Source organism: Myotis yumanensis, unplaced genomic scaffold (assembly GCF_028538775.1).
Source record: "Myotis yumanensis isolate MYYU_CA2020_CCGP unplaced genomic scaffold, mMyoYum1.0.hap1 SCAF_2, whole genome shotgun sequence".
NCBI classification, from domain to species: domain Eukaryota; kingdom Metazoa; phylum Chordata; class Mammalia; order Chiroptera; family Vespertilionidae; genus Myotis; species Myotis yumanensis.
The window spans coordinates 194,536,520-194,563,423 of record NW_027223753.1 but is presented as its reverse complement, the minus strand read 5'-3'; the positions used below and the strand labels follow the sequence as shown (position 1 = coordinate 194,563,423).

Sequence of the window (26,904 nt, the reverse complement as noted above, 5' to 3'; positions counted from 1 at the left end):
AGTACAAATAATTCCCATATATCTTGTATCCAGATGTACCAATGTTTACACTTTACCGTATTTATTTTCTTTCTTTTTCTCTGCGTACATATATACATATATATGTTTGTGCCTACACACACATATACACACACAGTTTCACGAACCATTTGAGAGTAAGTTGCAGGTATATTGTTCTTTGACTTGTAAATATCCTAATGTGTATTTTTTCATAATCACAGTATAATAATCAAAATCAGGAAATTAATACTGATAGAGTAAAATGATCTAATCACGGACCTTATTCAGTTTTTGTCAACTATCCTAATCATGTCTCTTATAGCTAAAGAAATCCTGGACCATGTGTTGGGTTCAGTTGTCATGTCTCTTCATCACCCTTAACCAGCAGCAGTTCCTTATGACATTGACTTTTTTCGATAAGCAGAGGCCAGTTATTTTGTAGAACATCCCTTATTTTGGGTTTGTCTGATGTTTTCCTCATGATGACATTTAGTTATACCACAGAGTGCTGTGTTCGTTTCAGTGCATAATGTCAGGAGGCACATGATGTCAGTTTGTCTCAACACTGGGCCTTGGAGCTCTTGAACATTTAGATTTGAGGTAGAAGAGGAGGAGCTGAGAAACGAGATAGCAAATGAGAGGTCCCAGTAAACTAGGAGGAAAACAAGACGAATGTAGTGTCAAGGGGCCAAGAAAGAGGGAGCTGCCAACGGCATCAACTGATGCTGAGAACTCGAGTAAGATGAGGACAGAGAAGTGAGCACGGTAAGTGGGAAGATAGCATTGTTAGTCATCTTGGCAAGAGGTTTCACTAGACTGGGGGCGCCTCCTGTGGAGATGAAGAGAGCATGGGAGGTGGAAAGTGGAGATATCATGTATAGACATCTCAAAGGCAACACTCCCAAACTGATCTATCTATTGACACTCCCCCCTGCCCCCCATATTCCGATCTCTATTGGGGCCCAAGCTAGGAATCTGGGAGACATTCTCAAATTCTTCCTTTCCTTCAGACCTCATATGCTTTTATTTATAAAGTCATCTCCATCTCACCTCGTAGATACTTATTTCATCTTCTTTGCTTCATGCCTGTTTCCCCAGTATAGGCCCTTGCTACCTCCACTTTTTCCAATCTATAATAATAAAAGCCTAATATGCTAATTAGATCTGACATTCCTGACGAAGCCGGATGTGAAGCTGGATGTGAGGGCGGAGCCCCTTGCACAAATTTCGTGCATTGGGCCTCTAGTATTTTATAGTCCTCATGGTTATTCAACCTTTAACCTTGTCACCCTCGAAATTCTGTTGGCAAAGCCTGGGGACAACCAGAAAAAGGGGAGGGGGTCAGGTTGTGTGGCCAGATTGAATTTTTAAACACACAGATCTTTCATTCTTGCTGCTCTGCTCTAAATCCTTGCATGGCTTCTCATGGACCAGGTTTAGTGTTTTCTACTCTTGCGTTCCTTCGCTCTCATTCCCAGATCAATAGGAACTTCCCCCCCCCCCCCCCCATACACCCAGTCCTGTTTTATGTCGGCGTCTTTATTACCCCTCCTAACCGTCTCCCCCAACAGCCCCTTCAAACAGGCACCATTTCTTTGCTTTCTTACTAATCCTGGCTTAGACATCCACTTCAAGGGCTTCAGCGCTCCCCAGCCTCTCTGCTGCCACGTTCCTCCAAGGCTGATTAAACTAGTCACCTGGTCTCCCTTTCCCAGATGGTATCCCCAGGCATTTTAATAGAAGGTAGTGCTCCTTTCTGTCGTCATTCTCATTACATTCATCCATTCCGCAGGTTGCTTTCTAAGTATCAGTGTCTGTTGACCTCTCCGTGAACCCTGAGGTCTGAGACTAGCGCGGGAGTCACTAAGTCGAGTCTGTGAGTATCAGAGCAGCCGACGGGCCTGCGGGGAGCCATGCTGCCCGAGCGTGGCGCGCGGGTCGGTGGGCAGGAGCCGGGCGCTGAGCGGCTGGACGGGGGCCCCCTCTCCCCCCGGGCAGAGGCCGGTCTGCAGTGGGTGCACCTGTAAGCAGGTCGGGAAACCGCAGCACACGCGGTAAGCGCCGGAAGGCGGGGGGCAGACGCCCCAGGGACCGCAGCCCGGAGACACTCGCTGCCCAGCGAGCACACACCCACACCCCGCCTCCCGGGCTCCCCCGCCGGCCCCGCCCACCGCGTGATCACGTGAGCGCAGCCCGGCTGACTTCCGCGGCGTCACGTGAGCGGCCGCGGTCACGTGCCCTCCGTCTTGCCGGGGCTCTGGCCTGGGCGACCGTGTGAGGTTCCCGGTTTGCCGCCGCTCTCGCTTCTCGGTCTCCCGCGGGCGCCATGGAGGAGGAGGAGGAGGAAGCGCGGGGGCTGCTGGCCGACGGCCCCGACGAGGCCGGGAGAGATGCCCCCGCCGTCCCCGGGGCGCTGCCCGCGCTCTGCGACCCCAGGCGCCTGGCGCACCGGCTCCTGGTGCTGCTGCTGATGTGCTTCCTCGGCTTCGGTGAGCTGCCCGGCCGGGTCGGGCGGGGCGGACCATCAGGAAAACCGCGACCGTCCCCCTCGGAGCCCTGAGATCCGCTCACACCGGGGCCACCGGGCCTCCGCGCAGCCGCTGGGTCAGCGCCTGGGCCCCGCTGCTTTCCCCTGGGCGCCCCCATTCAGATCCGTGGCGCCCAGAGGCGGGGTCAGGGGCTGCGCTGGGCGAGCGGCGTCCCTCGCTACCCCTGGGCTCTCAGCCTCTCACTCCGGAGCCGCAGACCGACGGGATCTCCAGGCCAAGTGCCCTCTCCCGGCGCCTTGTGCAGAAAGTTTGAACTGCCCCTCTTCCCTCCGCATGGGAAAGACTTTTTAAAAATCAGGAATTCCGTGGGTAGCGTCATATTTTCTCTCCCGCTTTTGGGACTTGAGGGTGGCTCGCTGGTGGCTTCAGCGAGTAGCTGTGTCCTTCCTCTCCGCCCGGCCACTGCGCTGCCCTCGTGCTGGGTTGGGCTTGCGGTCTTGGCGGTGGTTGGTCGCACTTAGGCAATCTGAAGGCAGTTTTTTGAGATAATTTTTGAAACACCTTCCCGTGTTCCAGCAGCTAACTTATTCAGCAACTTTTCAACGTCACTATTCGTTCGGTATGGAAGTCACAGTGTGTTTTCAGGGCGCCCACCGGAGCCGGTGTAATCAACAAGTGTTAGAGCCTTATGGCGGGTGACTTGAGGCTCCTGCTGGGCTACCTAAGCGGGCGTGGAGGATGCTCTGGGCTTTGGTTTCTTTGCCAGCCTTTTTGAGCGCCCCCCTCCCCCGCCCCATCCTTTAAAAAAAATTGATTTGTTGTTCCAGTTACCCACACATTCATTGGTTGCTTCTGGCAAATGCCTTGACCAGAGATCGAACCTGCAACCCTGACGCATCCAGAGAACACTCTAATCAACGGAGCAAACTGGCCAGGGCCCCCAGTCCCTTTTTGGAAAGAGATGCCCATCCATTAACTTTAAATCATGATGCAATGGCGATTAAAGCAGGAACTACAAGTTGCTGATTTAGGAACAAAAAAGAACAACACAAAACACTTAAAATGATCTCTTTTGAAGTAGACAGGTCATTTTTGGTAAATTTTGGCTATTTGCCTGGGTTTCAAAAGTCAGATTCTTACCCTTCTAAGGACAATTTCCCCCCACTCTTGAATCTGTACTTTCTAATATGTACTTTTAGAGAGAGTGGGGAAGTGGAGGCAGTATTATCTTGAAGCCTACCATAAATCTGTCAATTGTAGTACTTCAGGAATAAAGCTCAGTGAATGAATGTCAAACCTCTCTCCACTTCTCTCTTATCCGTCAACAGATATTTTTATGTCTTTAATCCTTTAGAACTCTCTTTTATTTCTCTTCACTCCTGGCACTGTGTTTGCTGAGTTATTATATTTAGAGCAATCTGTTTATAGAATTAGAGCTCTTGTTTCAAATATTAGTCAGAGTAGTTAAGCTCCATTCCTCTGCTCTCAAGGTAAATAGTGATTTCAGGTAACGTTACCAGGAAACTGCTGACAAAGTTTGAGAAATTTTTAGTGTGTGTGTTTTCATAATTTTAAATAAAGAAAATGTAGTGCTTCATGAAGATGCCAAGAAAGTAATAGATATATGAAGCATCATGAAAATAAAATGGAAGAACAATTAGTTGTTAACTTCATGGTTCAGGTCCCCAATACTTGCTGTATATCAGTGGTTCCCAACGTGGGGCACACACCCCACAGGGGGGCAATTTGATTTTTAAGGGGGGCAATTCGAGAATGAGTTACTAACAGAGAATTTTTTTCATTTCTTATGGTCCTAGGGGGCCTCACATACAGTATCCTATATAATAAAAGCCTCATATGTTAAGTGTGCTGTTGACAGGTCAGCCATTCAACCAATCAAAGCGTAATATGCTAATGATATGCTAAGGCCACTCAACTGCTTGCTATGACATGCACTGATCACCAGGGGGCAGACAGTCGGACTGGTCGACCGGTCGACCAGTTGCTATGATGTGCACTGACCATCGGGGCAGAAGTTCCAACTGGTAGGTTAGCTTGCTGCTGGGGTCTGGCTGATCAGGACTGAGTGAGAAGGGCCAGACATGCCCTGGAGGACCCTCACGACCCCTCCCCAGCTAGCCAACCTGCATCTCTCCCCAGTTTCGATCGTGCACTGGTGGAATCCCTCGGTCTGGCCTGTGCCCTCTCGCAAGCCGGGACCCCTCAGGGGATGTCAGAGAGCTGGTTTCAGCCCAATTCCACAGGGAGAGCACTGCTCAGCCAGAAGTTGGGCTCACGGCTGGCGAGCGCAGTGGTGGTAGCAGGAGCCTCTCTTGCCTCCACAGCAGCGCTAAGGATGTTCGACTGGTGGCTTAAGCCCACTCCCCCTGGATGGGCCTAAGCCATCATTCAGACATCCCCTGAGGGGTCACAGACTGTGAGAGGGCGCAGGCTGAGCTGAGGGACCGCCCCCCCCCAACCGAGTGCATGAATTTCGTGCACTGGGCCTCTAGTATAAATATATTGTGACATATTTATGTATTTCAGTTCTCTATTATATGTTTTGAGACTTTATTTGCTATTTTTTCATGTCAATTCATATTATTATTATTTTTTAACAATTTAGTGATTTCTTCCTCAGTACTTTAACTGTCCTTTTGTTCTTTTAATTTTCTCTTTCATGGATGCCATGTTCTTTGGAAGCCTGTTTAGACAAGTTAATTGCCTTTTAGGCTTCCTCCACATGAATAGGAGTTCACTTTTTGAATAATAAGAATTCTGTGTTATGGGGGGAGGGGAACATCAGGATTTTAGAGATGCTTAGGTGGGGCATGGCCACAAAAAGTTTGGGAACCACTGCTGTATATGCTGGCTAATAATTTGTAAGTGATTTGACATGTGTTCTCTGGATTATTTGGCTACAGCTTAGAAAATAATGATGGGCAGGGAAAAGATTCAAAAAGTTTCCGTAGTGTCAGTCCTCGAACCTCAAGTATAAACATTTAAAAATCACCATTTGAGTAGTAATTACAAGTTGAAACTCTTAAGTGGATAATATTTGTGCTTAGAAAATATTTGTTCTTTCTTTTTTCTAGGCAGCTATTTTTGCTATGATAATCCTGCTGCCCTTCAGACTCAGGTTAAACGGGTAAGTTGATTTTTCACCTTTGTTTGCTTTAGGGAAGGTGTATTTGTTGAGGCTTCATTAGCTCTCAGGTTGCCTAGTCTGCAACAGTCTCCAGTGAGTCCATTTTAATATCTGTAGTCACCAAGGAGTGTTTGTGAGTTGGAATGAGTGGTCACAAAATTCGTTTATAGCACTCATGTGTAACTTGATATTGTTTCACACTCAGATAAATAATTATGTGCTATTTCCTCAGTATTACCGAAAGTATTAGGAGACTTTTGTTTGCCTTCCACTCTCCCTTGGAGTAATCACCTGAATGACAAATGATTTGCTAGTATGTTTTATTGTTGTTTTTAAAATGTGGATACTGATTGCAGAGGATTGTCCATGTTAGTTTTGTAAAAATGAATTTGATAGTCCTAATTTCTTGTGCATTTTGATAGTCTCTTTTCTTTGTCTTTGGACAGGGAGAAATGCATAGATTGGCCCTTCACATTCTAGAATGAAAGGGAAAGAAGGTATGAGTTAGTAGGGGGAGGCTAAGATTATTTTTTCCGTGTGGTGGGGAGCCCCAGTGCAGTTAGTATAGGGCAAAGCGAAGATAGATATTTGGGCAGCTGCAGACAGAGGTGGTCTCCATAGTGGGGGATCTGGAATGGCATGCTGACCCAAGAAGGTCCCAAATGTGACCTTTTTCTCAGGCAGAGGCCATAGCTACCATGAGAAACCAAAGCACTTAAGTGACTACAAATGGTTAAGAAATTCCTGCCCTATACAGAAAAGAAAAAAAAGGTTTTAATTTGTTAGTTACTAATTTTAACTATTTGGAAAAAAATAGTTTTTGTTTTTTTTCCATATAGGATATGCAGGTGAATACCACGAAATTCATGCTGCTGTATGCCTGGTATTCTTGGCCCAATGTAGTTTTGTGTTTCCTGGGTGGCTTTTTGATAGACCGAGTATTTGGAATACGGTAAGCTTGAAAAAAATATTTCACCTATGGCAAAAATCTGATTATTAGGAAAACACAGAACTAAATTAAATTTCTAGAAAGAACTGAATAAGATTCTGTATTGCCGTGATAATCTGCTTTAGTGTTTATTTAAAGATATTTTTATGTCTCTGGAATTGGTTTTTGAAAGTAGGCTGGTATTTCAGTTAAGGTTGGGGCTCATGAAATAAGGTAGCTCAGGTATGCCCCCATTTGGGATCAGGCAGGCCACGGTCTGAATCCCATTACTGCCACTTGCTCAGTTTCCAACTCTCCGAGCTGTTCCTGGCTTTCTGAGCTCCAGTTTCCTTACTGGTAGGATATGGATAATAATTCCTGCCTTGCAAGGTGGTTATGAGGATTGAGATTGATGTACAGTAACCAGCACATCTGTAGTATTTGCCTCTCCCTATTGAGACTTTCCCTTTCTGCTGTTCTTAGGGTTGAACTTTGTGACCACTTCTGTTAGATACTGAGGGAGAAATCACACTAAAAGCTTTGTTACTTTTCATTTTTATGATTATAGGTGTGTTGTTAGTGGAGGCTTTAAGAGGGGTGTAGACTGGGAATATTTTCAGGAGACAGAGGGCAAAATGATGAAGAGTCTCCCAACCATGTCTGGTGGAAAAGAATTGAAGAAACCGAGTGTTTAGACTTGGGGACTAACTTTAAAACATTTTGAAGAGTTAGGGTATAAAGGAAGAATTACGTTTATTTTGCTTGATCTAAAAGGATAGAATTAGCTGGAAACTGCAGGAGGATAGATTCTACTTTGTATGTTACAGGCCTTGCTCACTTAGGTTGACAGGATAGGATGGGCCATGAATTGCCTTGGGGCCATAGTGGGTTTTCCAGTGCTGAGTGCAGTGTGGCCATTTCACCAGGTGGGGAGAGGGCTTGAGTTTCGGAAGGACGTTTACTCCTGTGCTCGTTAAGGGTCTTCTAACACAGGCATGTTATTACTCTGGGGAAACATTAATCAGATGTTCCAAGTGTAGAATCTTTGAGTGAACTGTATTAACATGGTTGATATTTGTCCTTTTAAAAAGAGAGGGGTCAAAGAAAACATGACTGAAAGATGTAGTGACTGACATACTCTTAATTCATATCCTCTCCCAACAGATGGGGCACCATTATTTTTAGCTGCTTTGTTTGCATTGGACAGGTAAGGAAGGCGAAAACATTCATTGAGTAAGTGATAGTGACATGAATTCTTTTATAATTCCGGCAAAGATATCTTTAATGAATGCCTAACTGAATTAAGCAAGGCCCACAAATGCCCATATAGTAGAAGGCATAATTCATTTTAAGGCTTGAGACAGATGAACATTAATGTTTTCTTAAAAAAAATATATTTTATTGATTTTTTTACAGAGAGGAAGGGAGAGGGATAAAGAGTTAGAAACTCAGCCCCAGGAGGCCCTGGAATGGGGGCCAGCCTCTGGGGGACCCCCTTGGGATGGGGCAACAGGGCAAGGTCAGCCCCTCAGCGTTCAGAGGCAGGCACGTGCTGTCCTCACCAGCTGGGGCTGAAACAGGCGCTCTGATCAGTGGGTTCCGAGGGTGGGTATGAAGTCATTCTTCGCATCCAGGCCAGCACCTACCTGCATTCTAGGGCAGGGTGAGCATTAGGTCCTCCCACCTACACCCACACCCTCACCCAGGAAAAAAAAAAAAAAAAAAAGAGTTAGAAACATCGATCAGCTGCCTCTTGCACACCCCCTACTGGGGATGTGCCCGCAACCAAGGTACATGCCCTTGACCGGAATCGAACCTGGGACCCTTCAGTCCGCAGGCCGACGCTCTATCCATTAAGCCAAACTGGTTAGGGCCATGGTCGGCAAACTGCGGCTCATGAGCCACATGTGGCTCTTTGGCCCCTTGAGTGTGGCTCTTCCTAAGCCTTAGGAGTACCCTAATTAAGTTAATAACAATGTACCTACCTATATAGTTTAAGTTTAAAAAGTTTGGCTCTCAAAAGAAATTTCAATCGTTGTACTGTTGATATTTGGCTCTGTTGACTAATGAGTTTGCCGACCACTGGGTTAGGGCGAACATTAATGTTTTAATTTCACATTTTTACTAACAAGGAATACTAAAATTATGGTAGAAGCTGTGACTCATCATAAGTTACTTATTTCTCTTGAATACCTTTAATTAACTTTTTAATTGATTCTATGTTATATTCTATATTATAGGTTATTTTTGCTTTGGGTGGAATATTTAATGCTTTTTGGCTGATGGAATTTGGAAGGTTTGTGTTTGGGTAAGTTATGCATAATTTCATTTGTCCTAATATATTGTTTTTAGTGTTTAGCTATCAGTTTATTAAGGATTTAAAAAATATATTATTGTCTCTTATGGAGAATTACTTCAAGTCCTTGAAAAGTAGCTACATATACACAAGACTGTTTATTGGTTGTCTTAATTTTCCTTTAAAGTAAGTAACAATTTTGAGTGACCATAGTTAATTTAACTCTGTGTGGGTTTGAATATTAGATAGTTCTCTAGAAATGATGTTTTTCCTAGGTGTTTTGCTGTTCTGATACATTGAAGACTATGATTTAAACCTCATTTGTAGATGATAGTGTAGACCATCAGTTTCTAGGTTGGTGATTCACAGACAGTTTGCTGTTTCTTAGTGGCTAAGCGCAGGTCCTTTTGAACCTGTTGAAAAGGCTTGAATGAACAAAATACCAATAGCCTTCATGAATTTCAGTGTTGTTCAGTAAGCCCATTCTGAGTCCAGCCTTGGGCTTCCTAACCCAGATGAAATAACTTATTTAGTTTTTAACTTAAAAGCACAATTCATTCAATATTTTCATTTGTACCAAGGACCTGTAGACACGTGACATACTCCAAAAACTGTTCTAAGCGAGAGAAAAGGAAACAAAATGTATATAAAAATAAAGGATTCATGTGGAACTGTGGTCAGAAGTGGCTTCATGGACAAAGAGGGCCTTGATATCAGTGTAGGGTTTGGATAAGCATAAGAGAGGGGAAGTGTTTTTGAACTAGGACGGAGAGGTGAAGAAGGCTCAGAGTTAGGATATGGAAGAGAAGCTGAAGGCCTGGGTGTGGGGCTGGTCAATGTGTAGAACTTACAGAAAGAAAGTAGGAGAACGTTACATATGGAAGGTATGCACCTGAAAAGTGAATTTTTGTGTTTTCACAAAGCATGGCTCACTCTTCACATGAACATTTAAAAATATATATATATTTTTATTGATTTCAGAGGGGAAGGGAAAGGGAGAGAGAGATAAAAACATCAATGATGAGAGAGAATTATTGATCAGTGGCCTTTGCACGCTTCCCTCTGGGGATCGAGCCCACAACCCGGGCATGTGCCCTTGACCGGAATCAAACCCGGACCCCTTCACTTCACAGGCCGATGCTCTCTCCACTGAGCCAAACCAGCCAGGGCTTCACATGAACATTTTTATGTCGCATAGATGGTGATGTGGTAACTCAGAGTCCTTTTCTTGCCTGTCATGGTTATTATCGCAGCACATCAGGTTCCCCGAAGCTTCTCAGTGGTCTGTGTGGGTCAGGAATTTGGACAGGCTACAGTGTGGACAGCTTGTCTGTGCACCTGCTGCCTGGAGCCTCAGCTGGAAAGCTGCATGGACGGCTCCGGGCTGGAGTCATCTGAGAGCTCGTTGATTCACTTGGCTGGCACCTGGCTGGGGCAACTTGAAGACTTGCACTGCCAGCTGCAGTGCCTGAGGGTGGCCTCTCCGTGTAGCATGGCTTGGCTCTCTCACCACATGGTGAACTCAGGGTAGTTGGACTTGTTACAGGGTGACTCAGGGCTCCATGTGTGAGTGTTTGATGAAAAAGCAGATTCATCTTCTATGACCCAGTCTTGGGTCACACAGCGTCACATTTACCGTAGTCTATGGTGGATTCAGGGGAGGAGGCAGCGACACCACCATCTATAACTTTTACCATCTTCTTATGGACAGTTAGAGGGGTGTCAGAGCTTTAAACCTGCTGCTGCTGACTGTGGTTTTTCTTCAAAAGCTTGACTTTTCTTCCTTTCTCCACTTTTAGGATTGGTGGGGAGTCCTTAGCAGTTGCCCAGAATACATATGCTGTGAGTTGGTTTAAAGGCAAAGAACTGAACCTGGTGTTTGGGCTCCAACTTAGCATGGCTAGAATTGTAAGTACGGCAAACCGAATGAAGCCAAATAGGAAGCACAGGATTGAATATCACAGGGATCTCTTAAAAATTACAGGATGAAGGGTCGTGTATGACAGATTAGGTATTGATTTTTTAATATATTTCTGTAGACCACAGTACATGTACCTTACTTTAAGGCATTTCTAACTTTACTTCTGTTAGAAACAGTCTAACATGGCTAAATGAACATTCATTAGTTCAGAGAATCTGAGCATTGGAATGGATCTTAGCAGGTTTCATGCTCTAATGTCTTAGCCATTTGGGCATCCCTGCTATGAAAGTCCTCACATACGGTCATCTCCTGGCTCTGCTTGCCTGTTTTTAGTGATCGAAGCTCACTGTGTGATGGGGCAGCCCATCGACTTCAGTTAACTTTATGAAGTTCAAGTTCACATAGAGGTGAATCTGCCTGCACAAGTAGCTTTTACTGATTGCTCCAAACTTGCCCTCTGTAGTTAATGTCTACCTCCTTGCTGTGCACCAGCATTTTGCTTATGAAGACAGCTCTGGAGTTGTTGGTCAGACAGGCTCATTTCTTGTGGTTGGCTGTTCCTTATGCCTGGCTTGCTGTTCCCCCAGATGTCCTCACAGCTAACTTCCTTCAGGCTTTTACTCCAAAGTCACATTCTCGGGGAGGCCTCCACTTCTTTATATTCTCCTTCCCTGTTTTATATGTTCCCCCCCTTTTTTTTTCAAGCATTTTTAAGCACTATTTAATATACTATATAGTTTACCTCCTCTACCCACCCCACTAAAGCGTAAGCCCTATGAGAGCTAAAATTTATTTTTTGTTCTGTTCCTTATGGTTTTTCTGATACCTAGAACAGTGATTGACATAAAATTAGGGCTCAGTAATTGCTACATGAATGAATAAACGAATGAGGATGTTATCTATAACTTTTACCATCTTCTTATGGACAATGAGAAGACGCATTCTTTTTCAGATGTCAATTCCAGGAAGAGCTGTGCTTTTTCTGAGCTAAGGTTTTTTTTGTCAATTTTGTAACTTAAGTTTCATGTTTTGTTTAGGCTACTAGGAAGTTACAAATGTACTGTGCTATTTTGAATACTAGGCATTTTCTATAAATTAGCATTTTTTGGTATGTAGTAATCTCATCTGTGGCTTTACTTTAGTTTTTTCCTTTCTAGTGTTTTTAAAAAAATTTACCTCTGTTTAATCTGAGTCCTATATATCTATTCTCTAAGCCACCTCACATCCTAGTTTTTGAACAAGGCAGGGCGATATAGAAGATATAGGTTGATTTTCCCCCCTCTCTTGCAGGGAAGTACAGTAAACATGAACCTCATGGGATGGCTGTATTCCAAGGTTGAAGCTTCGTTGGGTTCTGCTGGTCACACAACCCTTGGAGTCACACTTATGATTGGTTAGTGAATCCCGGTGTCCCACGTTCTGTCATAGGAAGTATCGCGGCGGAGAGGAAGGAACCCTGGAGTCAGGGTTAGACCACGTTGGTTATAATTTTGCCTGCACAATTCATGAGTTACTTGACCTGATTAGATACAGCGAGGCACTCATGCTTTTGGTTTCATTTCTGTGTTCTTAAAGAAAAGGAGGATCTTGTCCTATTCTTGTCTACTTAGCATTGTCCTGATGATTAACTGAGAGCATGTATGTGAAAACTCTGAAACCATCAGGAATTTAGAAATGTAGAGCTTAGATTTTGTAGAGATGATACAATGTGGTGGGAAATCCACTAAGTTGGGGGTCAGGAGCCTGGGTTCTAGTCCTGGCTCTGACAGGTCAGTCACCCTGGACAAGGAAGGTAACCTCTGTGTCTCATTTTTCTTTTCTGTGAGATTGCGGGTATTGGGCCAAAACTGTACAGGTTCCTCCTGGCCCTAAGTTCTCTTAGCTGAGGCTCCACCTGCTGATGGCTGGGCGGGTCACTGGGAAGCGAGTGGATTCCACCACCGGTGCTTTTTCTCTGAGCAGTGAACTTGTCTACCTGAGCCCCATGATGTGAAGAGGGCTGCTTACAGAGCCCTTGAGTGACCTCTGAGGTGGGGTGAATGTCCTGTGCCATCTTTCATTCCTTAGATTTCCTTGCTACAGCCTGGTAAAAAGAGGACAGTGGAGTGGTAATCCTAAACAGGAGACTTGTACCTAGAGACTCCTCCTCCTCCCACGTCTCCTCAAATCCTTTGCCTTACTTAAACCCTCTTTCTTACTCTAAATGCTCTTTAGTATTTCTTCTCGTTCCCTCCATGATGGAGAGTTTGAGAATGTTAAAGAATTTTAGAGCCAGAAAAGACCTGTGCCATTATGAATCAAAGTCTCTTATTTTACAGTTGGAGAAATTTAAGCCCAGAGAGGTTAAGTTCTGTGTTTAAGATCATTCAGCTTGTTAGTGGCAGAAACAGAACTAATGTCTGCTGTCTGTCATTTCAGGAGTTTTTCCACTGGACCATATGTCAGCTAGTTAAAGATGCATTTATTTTACTAAACTTTTATTTTTTTTTTTAAATCCTCACATAAGAATATGTTTATTGATTTGAGAGAGAGAGAGAGAGAGAGAGAGAACGAAGGGAGGGAGAGAGAGAGAGAGAGAGAGAGAGAGATATAAAGAGAGAAACATGGATTAGTTGCTTCCCATATGTGGAATCTGAAACCTAGGAATGTGCCCTGACCAGGAATCGAACCTGTAACCTTTTTGGTGTATGGGACACCACTCAACTAACTGAGCCACCTGGCCGGAGCTACTAAGCTTTTTTTTTTTAAAATTCTTGACAACTGTAAACTTGATTAATTATCTGATTCACAGTAGTAATATGAGGTCAGCGTTAGTGAGTAATGCTGAATATGCATAGGAAAGAGAGTCTGAGTGAGCTATGCGTGGGAAGGTGGGGCCCCCAGGCTGCCAGAGGTTAGGAGCAAGGGTGACGGACTTTGGGAAGGAATCAGAAGGAAAATGAGGTGATCACGGAATCAGACTTTGCTTTTATAACCTCCCCTCCCCCGACATCCATTAACAATTGGTGCTTAGACTGAATTAAGAAAGTAGGACTAACTTGCTAGCTGGTTATCAGCTTTCTTCCATTTGTATTCTGCATTAGAAGAGTGGACTAGTTTGTTCTAATCTTTTCCATCTATTCTCCAACCTTCTACTGGGAAATAATGTAGTAATAGTGACTACTGTTTGTTGAATGCTTACCGCATGCTCTTCCCTCCCTTCTCTCCTCACTTGTAATTGTGGGCTTTTCTTACATGTATCGAAAGACTGTCCCCTTTGGTTGCTAAGTTTTTCGGCTGTTAATGTGATGTGCTGTGTTTTAAGGAACCTTCAGTCTGGCTCTCTTGTAAAAATCTCTCTCTCTCTCTCTCTCTTTTTTTTAATCACAGGGGGTATAACCTGTATTCTTTCACTAATTTGTGCCTTGGCCCTTGCTTACTTGGATCAGAGAGCAGAAAGAATTCTTCATAAAGAACAAGGAAAAACAGGTGAGTCTCAATGTGAGAAGAGTGGGACTTTGGGGAATTATGGCCTTTTTGAAATAATGTACAATTATGCAAGTTGCTGATGCAGTGTTGTAAACCCAGTGAGGCTTAAAACGTGTCTTTTGATCTCTTATTTCCAAATCTATTTCTATTTGTCTAAATTTTGGGGTACACGTTCCCCCTTATATGTTCTTTGTGTATTTGCAAAATGACGAGTATTCCTCATTAGGTAGGTAGATACTAATCTTAGGTTTTGCTTTTTCTCATGTCTTTTTAAGTTATCCCAGAAACTATGTCCCAGTTATTTACTGAGAAAGTGTTTTTCGACTGAATTGCAGAGGTTAATCACATGATCAATGGAAAATGATCTTGTTATGTGAAATTATACTGATGCCTCTTCCCTTTCTTGTCTAAGGTGAAGTTATTAAGCTGACCGATGTGAAGGACTTCTCCCTTCCCTTGTGGCTCATATTTATCATCTGTGTCTTCTATTATGTGGCGGTGTTCCCTTTCATTGGACTGGGGAAGTGAGTATTCTCTAGCATTCCACTTCTGCTGACTAAATTATAATGAGATTCCAATCACATAAATGTAATTGTTTAAGCTGTTAATCTTGCTTCTCTGCTTATAGTTTATATATATACACAGGAATTGTTTCATATCCTGGGATACAACTGATTTTCTTAGCCTAAGGTTTAGTATTGTTTAATATATTTTTAATATTTTTTGAAGAAATACCTAATAACAGTTTTTGATTCAAAATACTGGTTTATTTTACTGCTTGATTTTAGGTTAGTATTTTTTGAAATTTCCTCTTTATTCCTTGGTTAGGAAGCTTCTTATTGAGAATGGAGACAGCATACTGGCTTATAGTGATTGGGCATATTTTTATTTCTTAGGACTGTAATTCCTCCACATTCAAATTCAGGATTCAAATCAAATTTTTCTTGCTTTATCTTCTACCTTTCTGTCTTTTTTCTTTGGCAGCTGCTTAAACAGAACAGTGTGTGAGCGTGAATGTGTTTATGGGTGTGTGTGTTTGTAATAAAATCCTTAAAATTCAGGCTGTAATTCTAAATAATTTGAGACAAGAACCCTATGCATTATATAGCAAAAAACCTGGTCAGTACAGCTTTTACGGAAAAGAAGCTCTCTTAATCCCCTGTGGTAGTGCATTGGTTTTCTGAACATTTGTGTGTACTGTTTGCAGTATATGAAAATAGGGGAAAAAATAGGCATCAGTATATTTTATTTAGTTAGTGAAATATTTACATAAACACTAAAGTTTTAGCCAGTTACTTGAATGTGAATAATTTCAAATTAAGGTGGGAAAATAGTATCAAGAAGAAAAAGTTGACTAAGCTTAGAATTATTGTATTCAGTTTTTATTCTGCCTTTATTCAAAAACAAAACAGAAAACAGAGTAGTTCTCCCTAAAGTGCTTATTTCTCTCTCTCTTTATTTTAGAGTGTTCTTTATAGAGAAATTTGGATTTTCTTCCCAGGCAGCAAGTGCTATTAACAGGTATTTCATTAATTCTGTAAGTGCTTATTGTGTGCCTAGTGTGGATCTTTAATGATAACCAAATGTTATAAGACATATGTGATGTAACATCCACAGTGTGAAATCAAAATTAAATTGGGACTTGATCCTGAGTGGCCATCTTTGCATTAATGGAAAATCAAAGAAGTGTTGGACCACTTTTTATATCTTTATATTCCTATTTACCAATGACCATTTTAGAAGATTGTTAAACTAAATGTGCTAGGGTTTGCTTTGCCTAATGGATTTAGGGACTTGGATTTTTTTTTTTTTTTTGGTAGCTGGGATATGTTTCATTAAATAATACCTTTTATATTTTCTGGGCAGTGTTGTATATGTCATATCAGCTCCCATGTCCCCAATATTTGGGCTCATGGTGGATAAAACAGGGAAGAACATCATCTGGGTTCTGTGTGCAGTGGTGACCACCCTTGCTTCCCACATGCTGCTGGCCTTCACACTGTGGAACCCTTGGATTGCTATGGTAATGTGGCTGTTCACACCTGGGGGGCTCGGGGCTTCAGGGGGACCCTGTAAATTGCATGTCAGGAACCACTCAGCTCCTCTGATAGCAGTGCTTTGTGACAGTGGGGAAAACAATGAGTTGATTTCAGTGTCTACAAAATAACTACTAGTATTTTTAAAGTGCATAAATATTAATTACTAATGCATTGGGTATTTTTAATTTCATTTGACTTATTTAATAGGGTAACCTCAATGCCAAAATAGTATCTGAAATAAAATAGTCTTTTGAAAGCCAAAGTGTTTATTAGTTCCATTTATTTTTCTGTACTTCATGAAAAGTTGTCCTTCCATTATAGGTGGCAAAAAAAACTATCGGCCCAATATCCATGATTTCACATCCTTTTGTCTTTGACGTTTAGCAGGTCAAAAAGTGATAAGGAATTCATCAAATTTTTGTGATTGTTCTTCAGAGTGTCATTTTTAAGACCACAGGGTGAAGTGCTGTTTTCCTTTCCTGTAATAAAAGAATATCTTGAAAATATATATATATATATATATATATGGTGGGGCAAAAGTAGGATTACAGTTGTTCTTATGGAAAATAATACAATAATTAAATAATAATACAAGAGTAAACTCTGTTTCGTGCACTCACAATTGTAAACTTACTTTTGCCTCTGTGCACTAGGTGAGAATTCGGTAGGACAGGTTCCTAGAAGTAGAAATGCTATAGTAGAGGCTTTGCACAGTTAACATCTTGGTAGACATTCAGTAGAGCTCTGTCAGTAATATAAGAATGTATTTGTTTTTAGTGTTCTTTTTTAAAAAATATATTTCTTTATTGATTTCAGAGAGGAAGGGAGAAGGAGAGAGAGAGATATAAACATCAATGATGAGAGAGAATCATTGATCAGCTGCCTCCTGCAAACCCCCCACTGGGGATCGAGCCCGCAACCCGGGCCTGTGCCCTTGGCCGGGATCGAACCTGGGACCCTTCAGTCCACAGGCTGACGCTCTATCCACTGAGCCAAGCCAGCCAGGGCTGTTTTTAGTGTTCTTGTCATTGTTGGATATTGGCATTATTTTAATCTTTACTCACATGATAAGTATAACTCTTATTTTAATTTAAATGCTAAAGTTCCCTTTTTAATTGAAGAAAAATGATGTTGCCTTGGTTGTTTAACTTGAGATCCCTAATAAATATTGGAAAATTAGCTTGTCTAAAACATTGGCAACAATTTTTTACAAATTAGCTTTGTTTTCTTTCTTGGTTCTTAACTGTACCCTGGGCCCAGGCAGTTATGTATATCTATAAATAATGTGATTAAGACAGTGTGCATGTATTTTCTCACTAGAGGGATACTTCTAAGGGAGGGCCAGGACATTTTTGGATTAAATATGAGTTTTAACCTGATTACACTAACATTTGCATGAAGATTCATATGTTAGCTAATATGCCACTCATGCTAATCTGCGTCAAAGGAAAGTCACTTTGGTTAGTATAAGACTTGTACCCTTTTCTGTATCACTTTCTATAGAGTCTCCTGGGACTCTCCTATTCATTGCTTGCCTGCGCATTGTGGCCAATGGTGGCGTTTGTAGTTCCTGAACATCAGCTGGGAACTGCATACGGCTTGTAAGTATTTGCACCAGGAATCATGTGATGTCTCTCTGCTGTACCAACTTATTATCATATGAAACTCCAGGTCTCCTGAATCTAGTCGTCTTTAGGCTTCTGGGACAGCTCTAAACCTGGAAATAACTAAAAAATTCAGTTAACTTGTTTATGCTTAACTTGGAGCAACGAAAATGCTCCAGCAAGGGAGCGGGAGGCGAGCTAACCCAGAGAGGTAATTGCTGCCGTTATCACCCCACTGCCTGTGTATCTGAGGGCTTCTAGTGAGAAGTTGAGTTCTGGTTTGTATTCACTTGGTTTTGAGTTCATAATGCACTTAATAAGGCAAGCTCCCCTACCTTTGAGCATGAAGTTTAGTAGAGGAAACAGTCATGGGATTTAAAAAAATCCCTGGTTGAAAATGTCTCAACACTAGTACCATGTTGTTTGTAGATGTTGATATTTATAGTGAATTGTTCCTCTATGAAGACTTGAAATTGAAATGTGTTTTTATATTCCTTCGATCGCAGCATGCAGTCCATTCAGAATCTTGGTCTGGCGATCATTTCTATCCTTGCTGGCATGATACTGGATACTCGGGGATATTTGTTTTTAGAAGTTTTCTTCATTGCCTGTGTGTCTTGTAAGTGTGCCATGTGGCAACATTTGTTTACTTTCTTGTAATATGTAGCAGAATGTTGTTATTTTGCTTTTAGGTGTTATTGTTACTTTCTGTTTTCCCTTTTAAATCAAATATCTAAGATGCAGCTCTCAGATTTGCCTGATTGTTAGCCTGTGCATCAGAGCTTCCCAGCTGGTGACTTTGTAGTTCTCTGAAGATTCACAGGCATTTTTCAGGAGATTCCTATTCTTAAAGGCAGCAGTAGAATATGTGCTATCTTCTGTTTTAAATATTTACATTAAAAAAAAAATGTACTCCTTTAAAGTAGAACCCTTTGAAGGGTCCTAGGTGTGACTATATGGATATATGTGTGATTTAGGTGTGCTCAGGGTTAATTCATCAGGCAGTTTTAAATTATTTTTATTCTTAGTCCTTTTATGCAATTTTTACCTGTAATGATTTGTTGGTTAAAAATAGCATGTGTTAGAATACAGTTGAAAACTATAAAAATAAACCAGCATTTTTCCTTTGATTGTCTTCACATACACAAATTGTGTTCATCTGAAAAAAATTCTCATATAATATATTAAGATGCCTTTTATACTTTGATAACATGTATTTAAAGAGGCAAATCCCAGTGAAAATATTATCAGGCTTCGTTTTCATTTACAGGAAATAATGACTATCTATACTTGAAGTATGGTGTTTGCAGAGAAATGCTTAGGAATATAGCCTGAATACATTTTATCTCATATTTTAGAAATAAGCACACCAAATTTTAAAAAAAGCTTTATTTGTTTTAAGAAAGTGTTTAAGAGTTTAAAAAACAGTCATGAAAGTGTTTTTGTCTATTTTTTTAAAACTAAATATATTTTTGATTTCAGAGAGGGGGATGGAGAGATACAAACATCAGTGATGAGAGCCAATTGATTGGCTGCCTTCTGCTTGTCCCCTACTGGGGATCGAGCCCACAAACTGGGCATGTGCCCTTGACTAGAATTGAATGTAGGACCTTCAGTCCATAGACCGATGTTCTATCCACTGAGTCAAACCAGCTAGGGCTGTTTTTGTCTACTTTTAATGCTGCAACATATGGTTTAATTTCAAGCTTCAGTTTCATATTATTTGGTTCCCAAACCAAATAGCACATCATTTTAAAATGTTTTTGTTGCCATGTTAATTTTAAATAAACTAAGTGGGCCTTACCTGTTAAGGTAAAAAACCAGGCATCTGACTTTCTGACGTATGAGCTGGCTCTGGGCTTCTGGGAGTCTAATGACCACATCCTAATGTTTTATTAATTTGTAAAATGAACATGGTATTTTCAGACCTATCCCCCCCCCCCCCCGCCAAAAAAAAAGATTTCTTTTGTTTGGCTCTCTGTAAAATAATAGTCTAGGGGCTGGCAGGAGTTTGGGGGAAGTGCTGGGAAGGACCAGCACTTGTAAGTGAGAGGAAAGAGTGGCAAGGATGACCCATGGGTGGGCCCGTCCCTCTCCTGTGGGTGTCTGCTTCTCCTTTTCTGGCCTTGCCGTCCCTGAGCTCAGGCAGCCCCTGGAGAAAATGGTGTATGACTTATTTATAGTGCTTTCAGAAAAATAATGTAAATAATGATTTTATTTTTAAATTCCAGTTAATAAAGGTTTATTTGATTTGTCTAAGTTTTACTTCGTAATTATGATGACATAGGAATCATTGGGAAAAAGTGTATGTCTTTTAAGGGTCCTGTGTTTTTTTACTTCCAGTGTCACTTTTAGCTGTGGTCTTACTCTATTTGGTGAACCGTGCCCGAGGTAAGTAGAAGTTCAGGCATTTTCTTCTTAAACCACGATAGATAATCTTGTGGGGTCACTGGGATGTCTGCATGCCTTTCTAGAAGCCAGCGAGTGTTTTAGGTCAAGTATAACGACATTCTGTCTGTAGTGATGGAAACATTTCATTATGTAACTAGAGGGCTGGTGCATGAATTCATGCACGGGTGGGGTCCCTTGGCCTGGCCTGCGATCAGGGCTGTCCGGGGCTGTCTTGCCCAGTCCCCATCAAGGCGGATCAGGGCTGGCCGGCAAGGGAGAGACCAAGGGAGGTTTCTGGCCTCTTGCCCAGTCCCGATTGGCCAGACCCCAGCAGCAAGCTAACCTACTGGAGCATCTGCCCCTGGTGGTCAGTGCATGTCATAGTGACTGGTCGAACAGTCAACCCAACGGTCCTCTGATTGGTTGGACACTTAGCATATTACGCTTTTATTATATAGGATTATGTATTCTGGACCTTCACGTTCATTAAAATTGTTGTCATGTTCTTTCTGGCCTGTTGAATCTAAGTTTTAGAAAATTTTGGATTTTTAAAAATATATATTTTTATTGATTTCAGAGAGGAAGGGAGAAGGAGAGAGAGATAGAACCATCAATGATGAGAGAGAATCATTGATCAGCTGCCTCCTGCACACCCACATTGGGGATTGAGCCTGCAACCTGTGCGTGTGCTCTGACCGGGAATCGAACCATGACCTCCTTGTTCATAGGTCAATGCTCAACCACTGAGCCATGCTGGCCAGGCTAGATGTTGTTTGTATATGAGCATAAAGGAGCATTTTTTAAAAAATATGTTTTTTATTTATTTTAGAGAGAGAAGGAAATGTTTCAGTGTTCAATCACTGAGCCACACTGACTGGGCCATAAAGAAGCATTTTTAAAAAAAAAATATTTTATTGATTTTTTACAGAGAGGAAGGGAGAGGGATAGAGAGTTAGAAACATCCATGAGAGAGAAACATTGATCAGCTGCCTCCTGCACACCCCCTACTGGGTATGTGCCTGCAACCAAGATACATGCCCTTGACCGGAATCGAACCTGGGACCCTTGAGTCCGCAGGCCGACGCTCTATCCACTGAGCCAAACCGGTTAGGGCTAAAGAAGCATTTTTAGAACCTAAAGCCCTTCCTGTGTTATTGTCTTATATTAAAAAAAAAAAGTAAATAAATTTTCAGCTGAAATTTTCATTTTAAGGTTAAAAGTGTTTGATATAGAATGAGAAATTGCAGATTTTTTCTTTTGTAAATATATGTGAGCTACATGCATTTGTGCTTTGTGTGTGTGAGTTCTTTATAATTTTAGGTCTTTAATTTTTCTAAGTTTTCACTATTACTCAATATCAATACAATGTCCCAATTAAGAAAACCTGAGGTAATACATAAGTTCAAACTTTAAAAAAATGCTAAAGTTAAGGAGTGACTACTTGTATCCTATAAGGATTTAAAAATAAAAACCATTTTTCTCTTGGGATGGTTCCAGGAGATAAACTATTTTTTTCTCATCTTTCATAGTATATCAGTGCAAATATATTTTTGTGTGTGTGAGTGTGTGTGTGTGCTTGAGCTTGCGTGCATGTTTGAATTTTTATAATAGTTATATTGAAAAGATTTTATGCTTATTTGTGTTTTAGGTGGGAACCTAAATTATTCTGCAAGACAAAGGGAAGAAATGAAAGTTTCTCATGCTGAGTAAGTATTGAAAAAGAAAAAAGTTGTCTTTATTTTGAAAATCTTGGACATTAGCATTGTATTTCAAAGTATTAGGGTTGGATTTTTAAGAAATCAGTCTTTTTCTTGTGTTTCGAGAGCTAATGATTATCTCTGGAACTATAACAACATTCTTGTTTGTGTCAGAAAATTGTGAAAGGTGGATATCAAGGTCTCAAATGAAGGCAGGGTGGGAGAATTTGGCTTTAAATTGCCTTCTGAGAGACAGAGATGTGTAGTATTTGTAATTTATTGGAGCAAAGGCCTTTGTCCTAAGTTTCTCTGTTGAGCTCACCCTTCTATTCTCTCTGATGTTTTCTTTTTCTTAACTAGTTGAGATCATTTTTCATCTTTTCTTGGTACTAACATGCTATTCTGTGTTCTTTGACTCATTTGGAACAAATTAAAGTATATAGTGTGTTTAAGTTAAATTAATTTTTTTCATGAGTATATGCTACCATCTAATAGTGATTCTACATGCTACAACATAATGGTGATTCTATTTCCTATCATTTGTACAACATAATAGTGTATATCATACACTATTTCTATAACATAATAGTGATTCTGTTTCCTATTATTTCTAATTTTTTAGACAGTGAATACTTTTTCACTTTAAAAATTTATTTTTAAATATATACCATTTAATTGTAAGTTTTGTGAATTTTGAATAAGTTAAAATCTGGTAGAACAATGCTATTTAGTTCCGGGGGTGATTCTTGATCATGTCAAATTCCCTTTTAACATAGTAATTGTATTTCTAGAAATACATTTTAAGAAAATAATCAGAAGTGTTGTGAGTTTTAAATATATTTACGATAGTCTATTTATTATGTAAAAAAATTGGAAATATCCCAAATGTCCCATGATAGGGAAATGGTTAAATATATTATGATACACCCATATAGTATGTTTTTAAAATTATGTTTTAGAAGGACTTTTAAAGTCAGAGATATTTAACATGCTACATGTTAAGTAAGCAAAAGATAGAAATGCAAATATGATATTCTAATTTAATTATTTTTTAAAGTATGCAAACATGCGTATTTCTTAAACCTATTATTTGTATATAATAGAAAAAATACGAAAATAGGAAAAAATGAAAGAAAAGCCCCCAAATATTAACAGTTCTATTTGAATGATAGGGTTATAAGAGTTTATTTTTTTCTTTGCTTTTCTATATTTTCTAAATTGGTCCTGTGTTACTTTTACAATCATGAGGAGTTAAAAGATTATTCAGCAAAATGTGGACTCTCAGTATTTGGCGCTATGTGTTTTGTAATGCTTCTGGTTTTTATTCTGTAAGCCAGATGGGGCTTTGTGTTTTTTTCTCCCCTTTTTGATAATATATTGCATTCTGTTTTGCAGATGAGAAGTTTAAATGACTGTGTCATGAGAGTGGGCTGCACACATCATTGATCTGAAAACCTCCATTAAAAAATTGTATAGAGTTTAGTCAGTAGGAAAAATAATGGTCTGGAAATTTATATTTATATTTCAAGTACACCTGTTTCTAAGTATATTTGTGAGGACTATTTTACTCTCTGTCTTTTGTGTGTTGCTGAAGAATTTTACTTCAGAATAGGCTAATCAACAGTGAAGTTTAGGAAATTGCTCTGGGACTTGCAGGTGAATTTCAGTAAGGATAGTAAATAATGGAGATCATTGGATTTATGTTGAGATGATTTTTACAAAGTATATCATAGAGATTTGGCATTTTCTTTATCTTAAAGCCAAGAATATTTTTTTAAAGCTTTTGAGGGGGTAAAGGGATGTTTTATAATAGTGTAAACCACCGCATTTTAATAGGCATTCCCTTTGTAATAGGGACTATTTGAAATATACTTGATGAAGTCTCTTCATTTTCACAAATAGATTGTGTTCTGCTCTTTTTACTTATGAGACAGGCTGCTGAGCGGTGACCCTTTTGAGCTTCTCTCTCTCTCTCTCTCTCTGTAACTGAGCACCTTTATTACTTAGGGACACAAGTTTGTGGTATGAGCTTTCTGTACAGTTTTTTAATATAGTCTAATTACTGAAAATGTCCTCTAAATGATGATAATTCCATTTCTACATGGATAAATAAAAACATTGTAAAAGGAATCTACATGATGTCTTATAACTTTTGAGTTTTTAAAAAAATCTTAAAACACTGATTTTAACTCTTATTTATGTGGAAGATTATAAGAAAATCTGTGTTGGACTAAAGAAAATTTACCTAATTATTCGTTGAAAGATTATGGGGATTAGCTTTTTCTCTAGTGTAGGACCTTAAAGTGACATTTATGTTTTTCACATTAAATAAAATGTGGATATGAAATTTCTCTGACAGATTTAAGTGCTTTTTAACTGACTTATTAGTCTTAGTGTATTAAAGTCAAGGACTTTTTCATGTATTTTGCTATCTATGTGCACACAGATATTTTAGACAACTATTAAACTAATGACTTTAGCTGATTATATTGTTTAAAGTACATGGCATAATATTGTATGCCTAAAGTTTCTGGGACAGATTGAAAGTGCATTCCTTTTCAGGGTAAGTTTACTTTCATCCATGTTTCTGATTTACAGTGTATGGTGTCATTATTCAGTTGTTGGTTCTGTGGGCTTGACTCCCCTGTGCCTGTTCTAGCCCCTGGTGAGTGAAGGCTGGCCTCACAGTTGGGGAGGGTGCAGGAGGTCAGCTGCTGCTGCTGCCGGAGGGCTGTGGTCTGGCCCTGCCCTCGTCTTTCCACTACCTCTGCCCAGCACAGTGACCTGCTTACATTGTTTTCAGTTGAATCAGGTACCGTCCCTTCTCAGGGGCTTTGCCCATGCTCCCTTTGCTTAGAGTATTTTGTCCTGGATTCTCTATGACCTGGTTTCACCTGATTTCCAACAATCTTAGCCCCAGCTCAGAACTTATTAGAACTAATTATTCCTATGGTCTTGGGAAAACCCTGTACTTTTGCTTGTGATGGTGTGGGTTTCTGTCTTTTCCTTTAGATTGTAAGCTCCTTGAGGGCAAGAACTGTGTCTGTTAATGTTAATAATGATTATGTCGATAGTGCTCAGCACTGAATAAATATTTTTTGAATTATGCATAAATAATATGAGTAAATTTGAGTATCTTTTTTGAAGGATAAATTGGAAATGTGAATAAGAAGACCTAAAAGGGGTAGAGTGGTAGGCTGCAAGACTTTTGGCTTAGCAATTCCATTTCTAATAGTTTATCTTAAGGAAACCATCAGATAGATACACATTTTTATATATTTTAAGGAAGTATCTTCTTTGCATGATTGCTTATAATAGCCTAAAATAGGAAACCTCCCAGTCAAGTACATCGTATCATGTGCCTAAAGTGAAATAGGAAGCGCCGTTTCATGGTTTCGTTGGTGTGCATACTGACTTAGGCAATGATGGCTTTATTATGTGGGAGACTCAGTGCTGCTGTTCCTGTGAAAGCAAACACCAACGTGTCTGAAGGGTATGCAAATGTCTTTGAGTCGGAAGAAAGTGGTATTAGTGTTTAGAAGGGAGGAAGGTAACAGATAGTGTTTTCCAAAGAACTTTGAGGATACAGGAAGGAGTTAAACAGAACCCTGAGTTAGAAATAGAATTTGCACTTACAGGAAGAAAATTGCAGGATGAGAACTGTAGGAGACAAAGCAATAGAGAATGGGGTATGGGCTAAATGAAATAATGCACTTACATTTTGATCCCAGTGGTAGCAAAGAACAGCTGTAAGTTGTCTACAAGCTGCCCAAGATTTCTGGAATGCCTCCACCTCAGCCTCTTACTACCCCTGGCTTCTTCCCTTTGCTTGTTCTTGGAGAGCTCCCCTGGGGGCAAGGGTGGGGAGGTTGGTGAACACTGAGCAGGGATTTGCTGTTAAGAAGTTGGTGGGGAAAACTTTGATGTTTTGTAAGAAATACTGAAAAGTCCTTGAAAAGTGCAGGTAGGCCAGAGAGCCAACTTAGGACACACTTATTACCACTTATTCCCCTGAGGTGTTTGTGTATATGATCATGTACTCAAGTGATGAGGCATCTCCTTGGTAGATCTTTGTTAGTCTCACATCAGGGCAGCTGTTCTAATTTACAATATTCCCTAAACTGACTTCCCCCATTGGTTTGACTGCAAATCAATTGTGAAATGAAAATCAGTGGACCCATTTGGGATTAGCATGAACTTGGTAGGAGCTGGTCTTTTTGGAATGGATCATCTCTCGCACTTGTCACCTGAGTTTTACTAGGTAGTAGTTCTCTGGGCTTCCATTTCCTGATTAGCAAAGAGTATCAGTTCGCTCAGCTCTCCAAGGAAAAATCTGATGATGTTGGGGTTCTATGTGTTACCACATTTGGGTGGTTTTAACCTTTCAAAGCAGATCCTATCTGCCCTGGGGAAAAGAGGTAAATAAAGGTGTCAGGATAATAGGTGATCCTCTTTCCTCCATCCAAGCCCAGTAGAGCCCAGACTTCAGAGGGTACAGTGGACAGGAGCTGGACACACTGTCAGTGGAATGAGGTGGGAGAAGGATGAGAGAAGCTGGATTTGAACTGGGAGAGCTGGAGATGGCTAGAAGGAGAATGGCCTCGTTAATTAGCAGCAGGAAGCCTGGGTGGGACATGAAGGTAGTCAGCAGATGGGCCTGGAGACAGGTTATCTCAGGTTTTAACAGTCATTGCTCATGAAATGGAGCGAGTGTCAGAGGAGAAATATGTGTCCTCTTTGGATTCTTGTGGGGTCTGTGGGGATGGATCCATTCCAGACCGGGTAGATGGGAGAGAGGGGGAATGGGCGTATTTAATGGGCATTTAAAAATGTTTTATTTTCATGACTTTATAGATCTGTGAATTTCAGTAGATATTAGATTTGTGTTCTGGCTACCACACCAGGATATGGAACAGTTTCTTA

The 26,904-nt window shown here is 40.8% G+C and overlaps 1 protein-coding gene across 3 annotated transcripts; it reads left to right on the top strand.

Moving 5' to 3' along the window:
• Positions 1 to 2,255: 2,255 nt before the first annotated feature.
• On the top strand, positions 2,256 to 25,092 carry MFSD1 (major facilitator superfamily domain containing 1). 3 transcript variants are annotated; one of them, XM_070406909.1, is made up of 16 exons: positions 2,256 to 2,489; positions 5,585 to 5,637; positions 6,477 to 6,589; positions 7,730 to 7,772; positions 8,806 to 8,873; positions 10,661 to 10,769; positions 12,073 to 12,175; positions 14,152 to 14,250; positions 14,663 to 14,774; positions 15,715 to 15,771; positions 16,117 to 16,273; positions 17,793 to 17,890; positions 18,400 to 18,512; positions 20,237 to 20,284; positions 21,933 to 21,990; positions 23,377 to 25,092. In XM_070406909.1, exons 1-16 carry the CDS (start codon positions 2,327 to 2,329, stop codon positions 23,378 to 23,380), a joined length of 1,398 nt encoding a protein of 465 aa, XP_070263010.1. In that variant the 5' UTR covers positions 2,256 to 2,326; the 3' UTR covers positions 23,381 to 25,092. The 3 variants fall into 3 exon arrangements, with proteins under 3 accessions (XP_070263010.1, XP_070263011.1, XP_070263012.1); XM_070406911.1 differs by lacking the exon at positions 2,256 to 2,489 and adding an exon at positions 6,084 to 6,134 and having other exon boundaries at positions 5,623 to 5,637; XM_070406910.1 differs by lacking the exon at positions 23,377 to 25,092 and having other exon boundaries at positions 21,933 to 21,994.
• The last annotated feature ends 1,812 nt before the right edge of the window (positions 25,093 to 26,904 follow it).

Excerpts from the sequence above, each read along its gene's own strand:
- MFSD1 (XM_070406909.1), top strand. The coding sequence starts at position 2,327 with ATGGAGGAGGAGGAGGAGGAAGCGCGGGGGCTGCTGGCCGACGGCCCC. Across the intron at positions 2,490-5,584 it reads GATGTGCTTCCTCGGCTTCG|GCAGCTATTTTTGCTATGAT; the intron begins GTGAGCTGCCCG and ends TCTTTTTTCTAG. Across the intron at positions 7,773-8,805 it reads GCTTTGTTTGCATTGGACAG|GTTATTTTTGCTTTGGGTGG; the intron begins GTAAGGAAGGCG and ends TCTATATTATAG.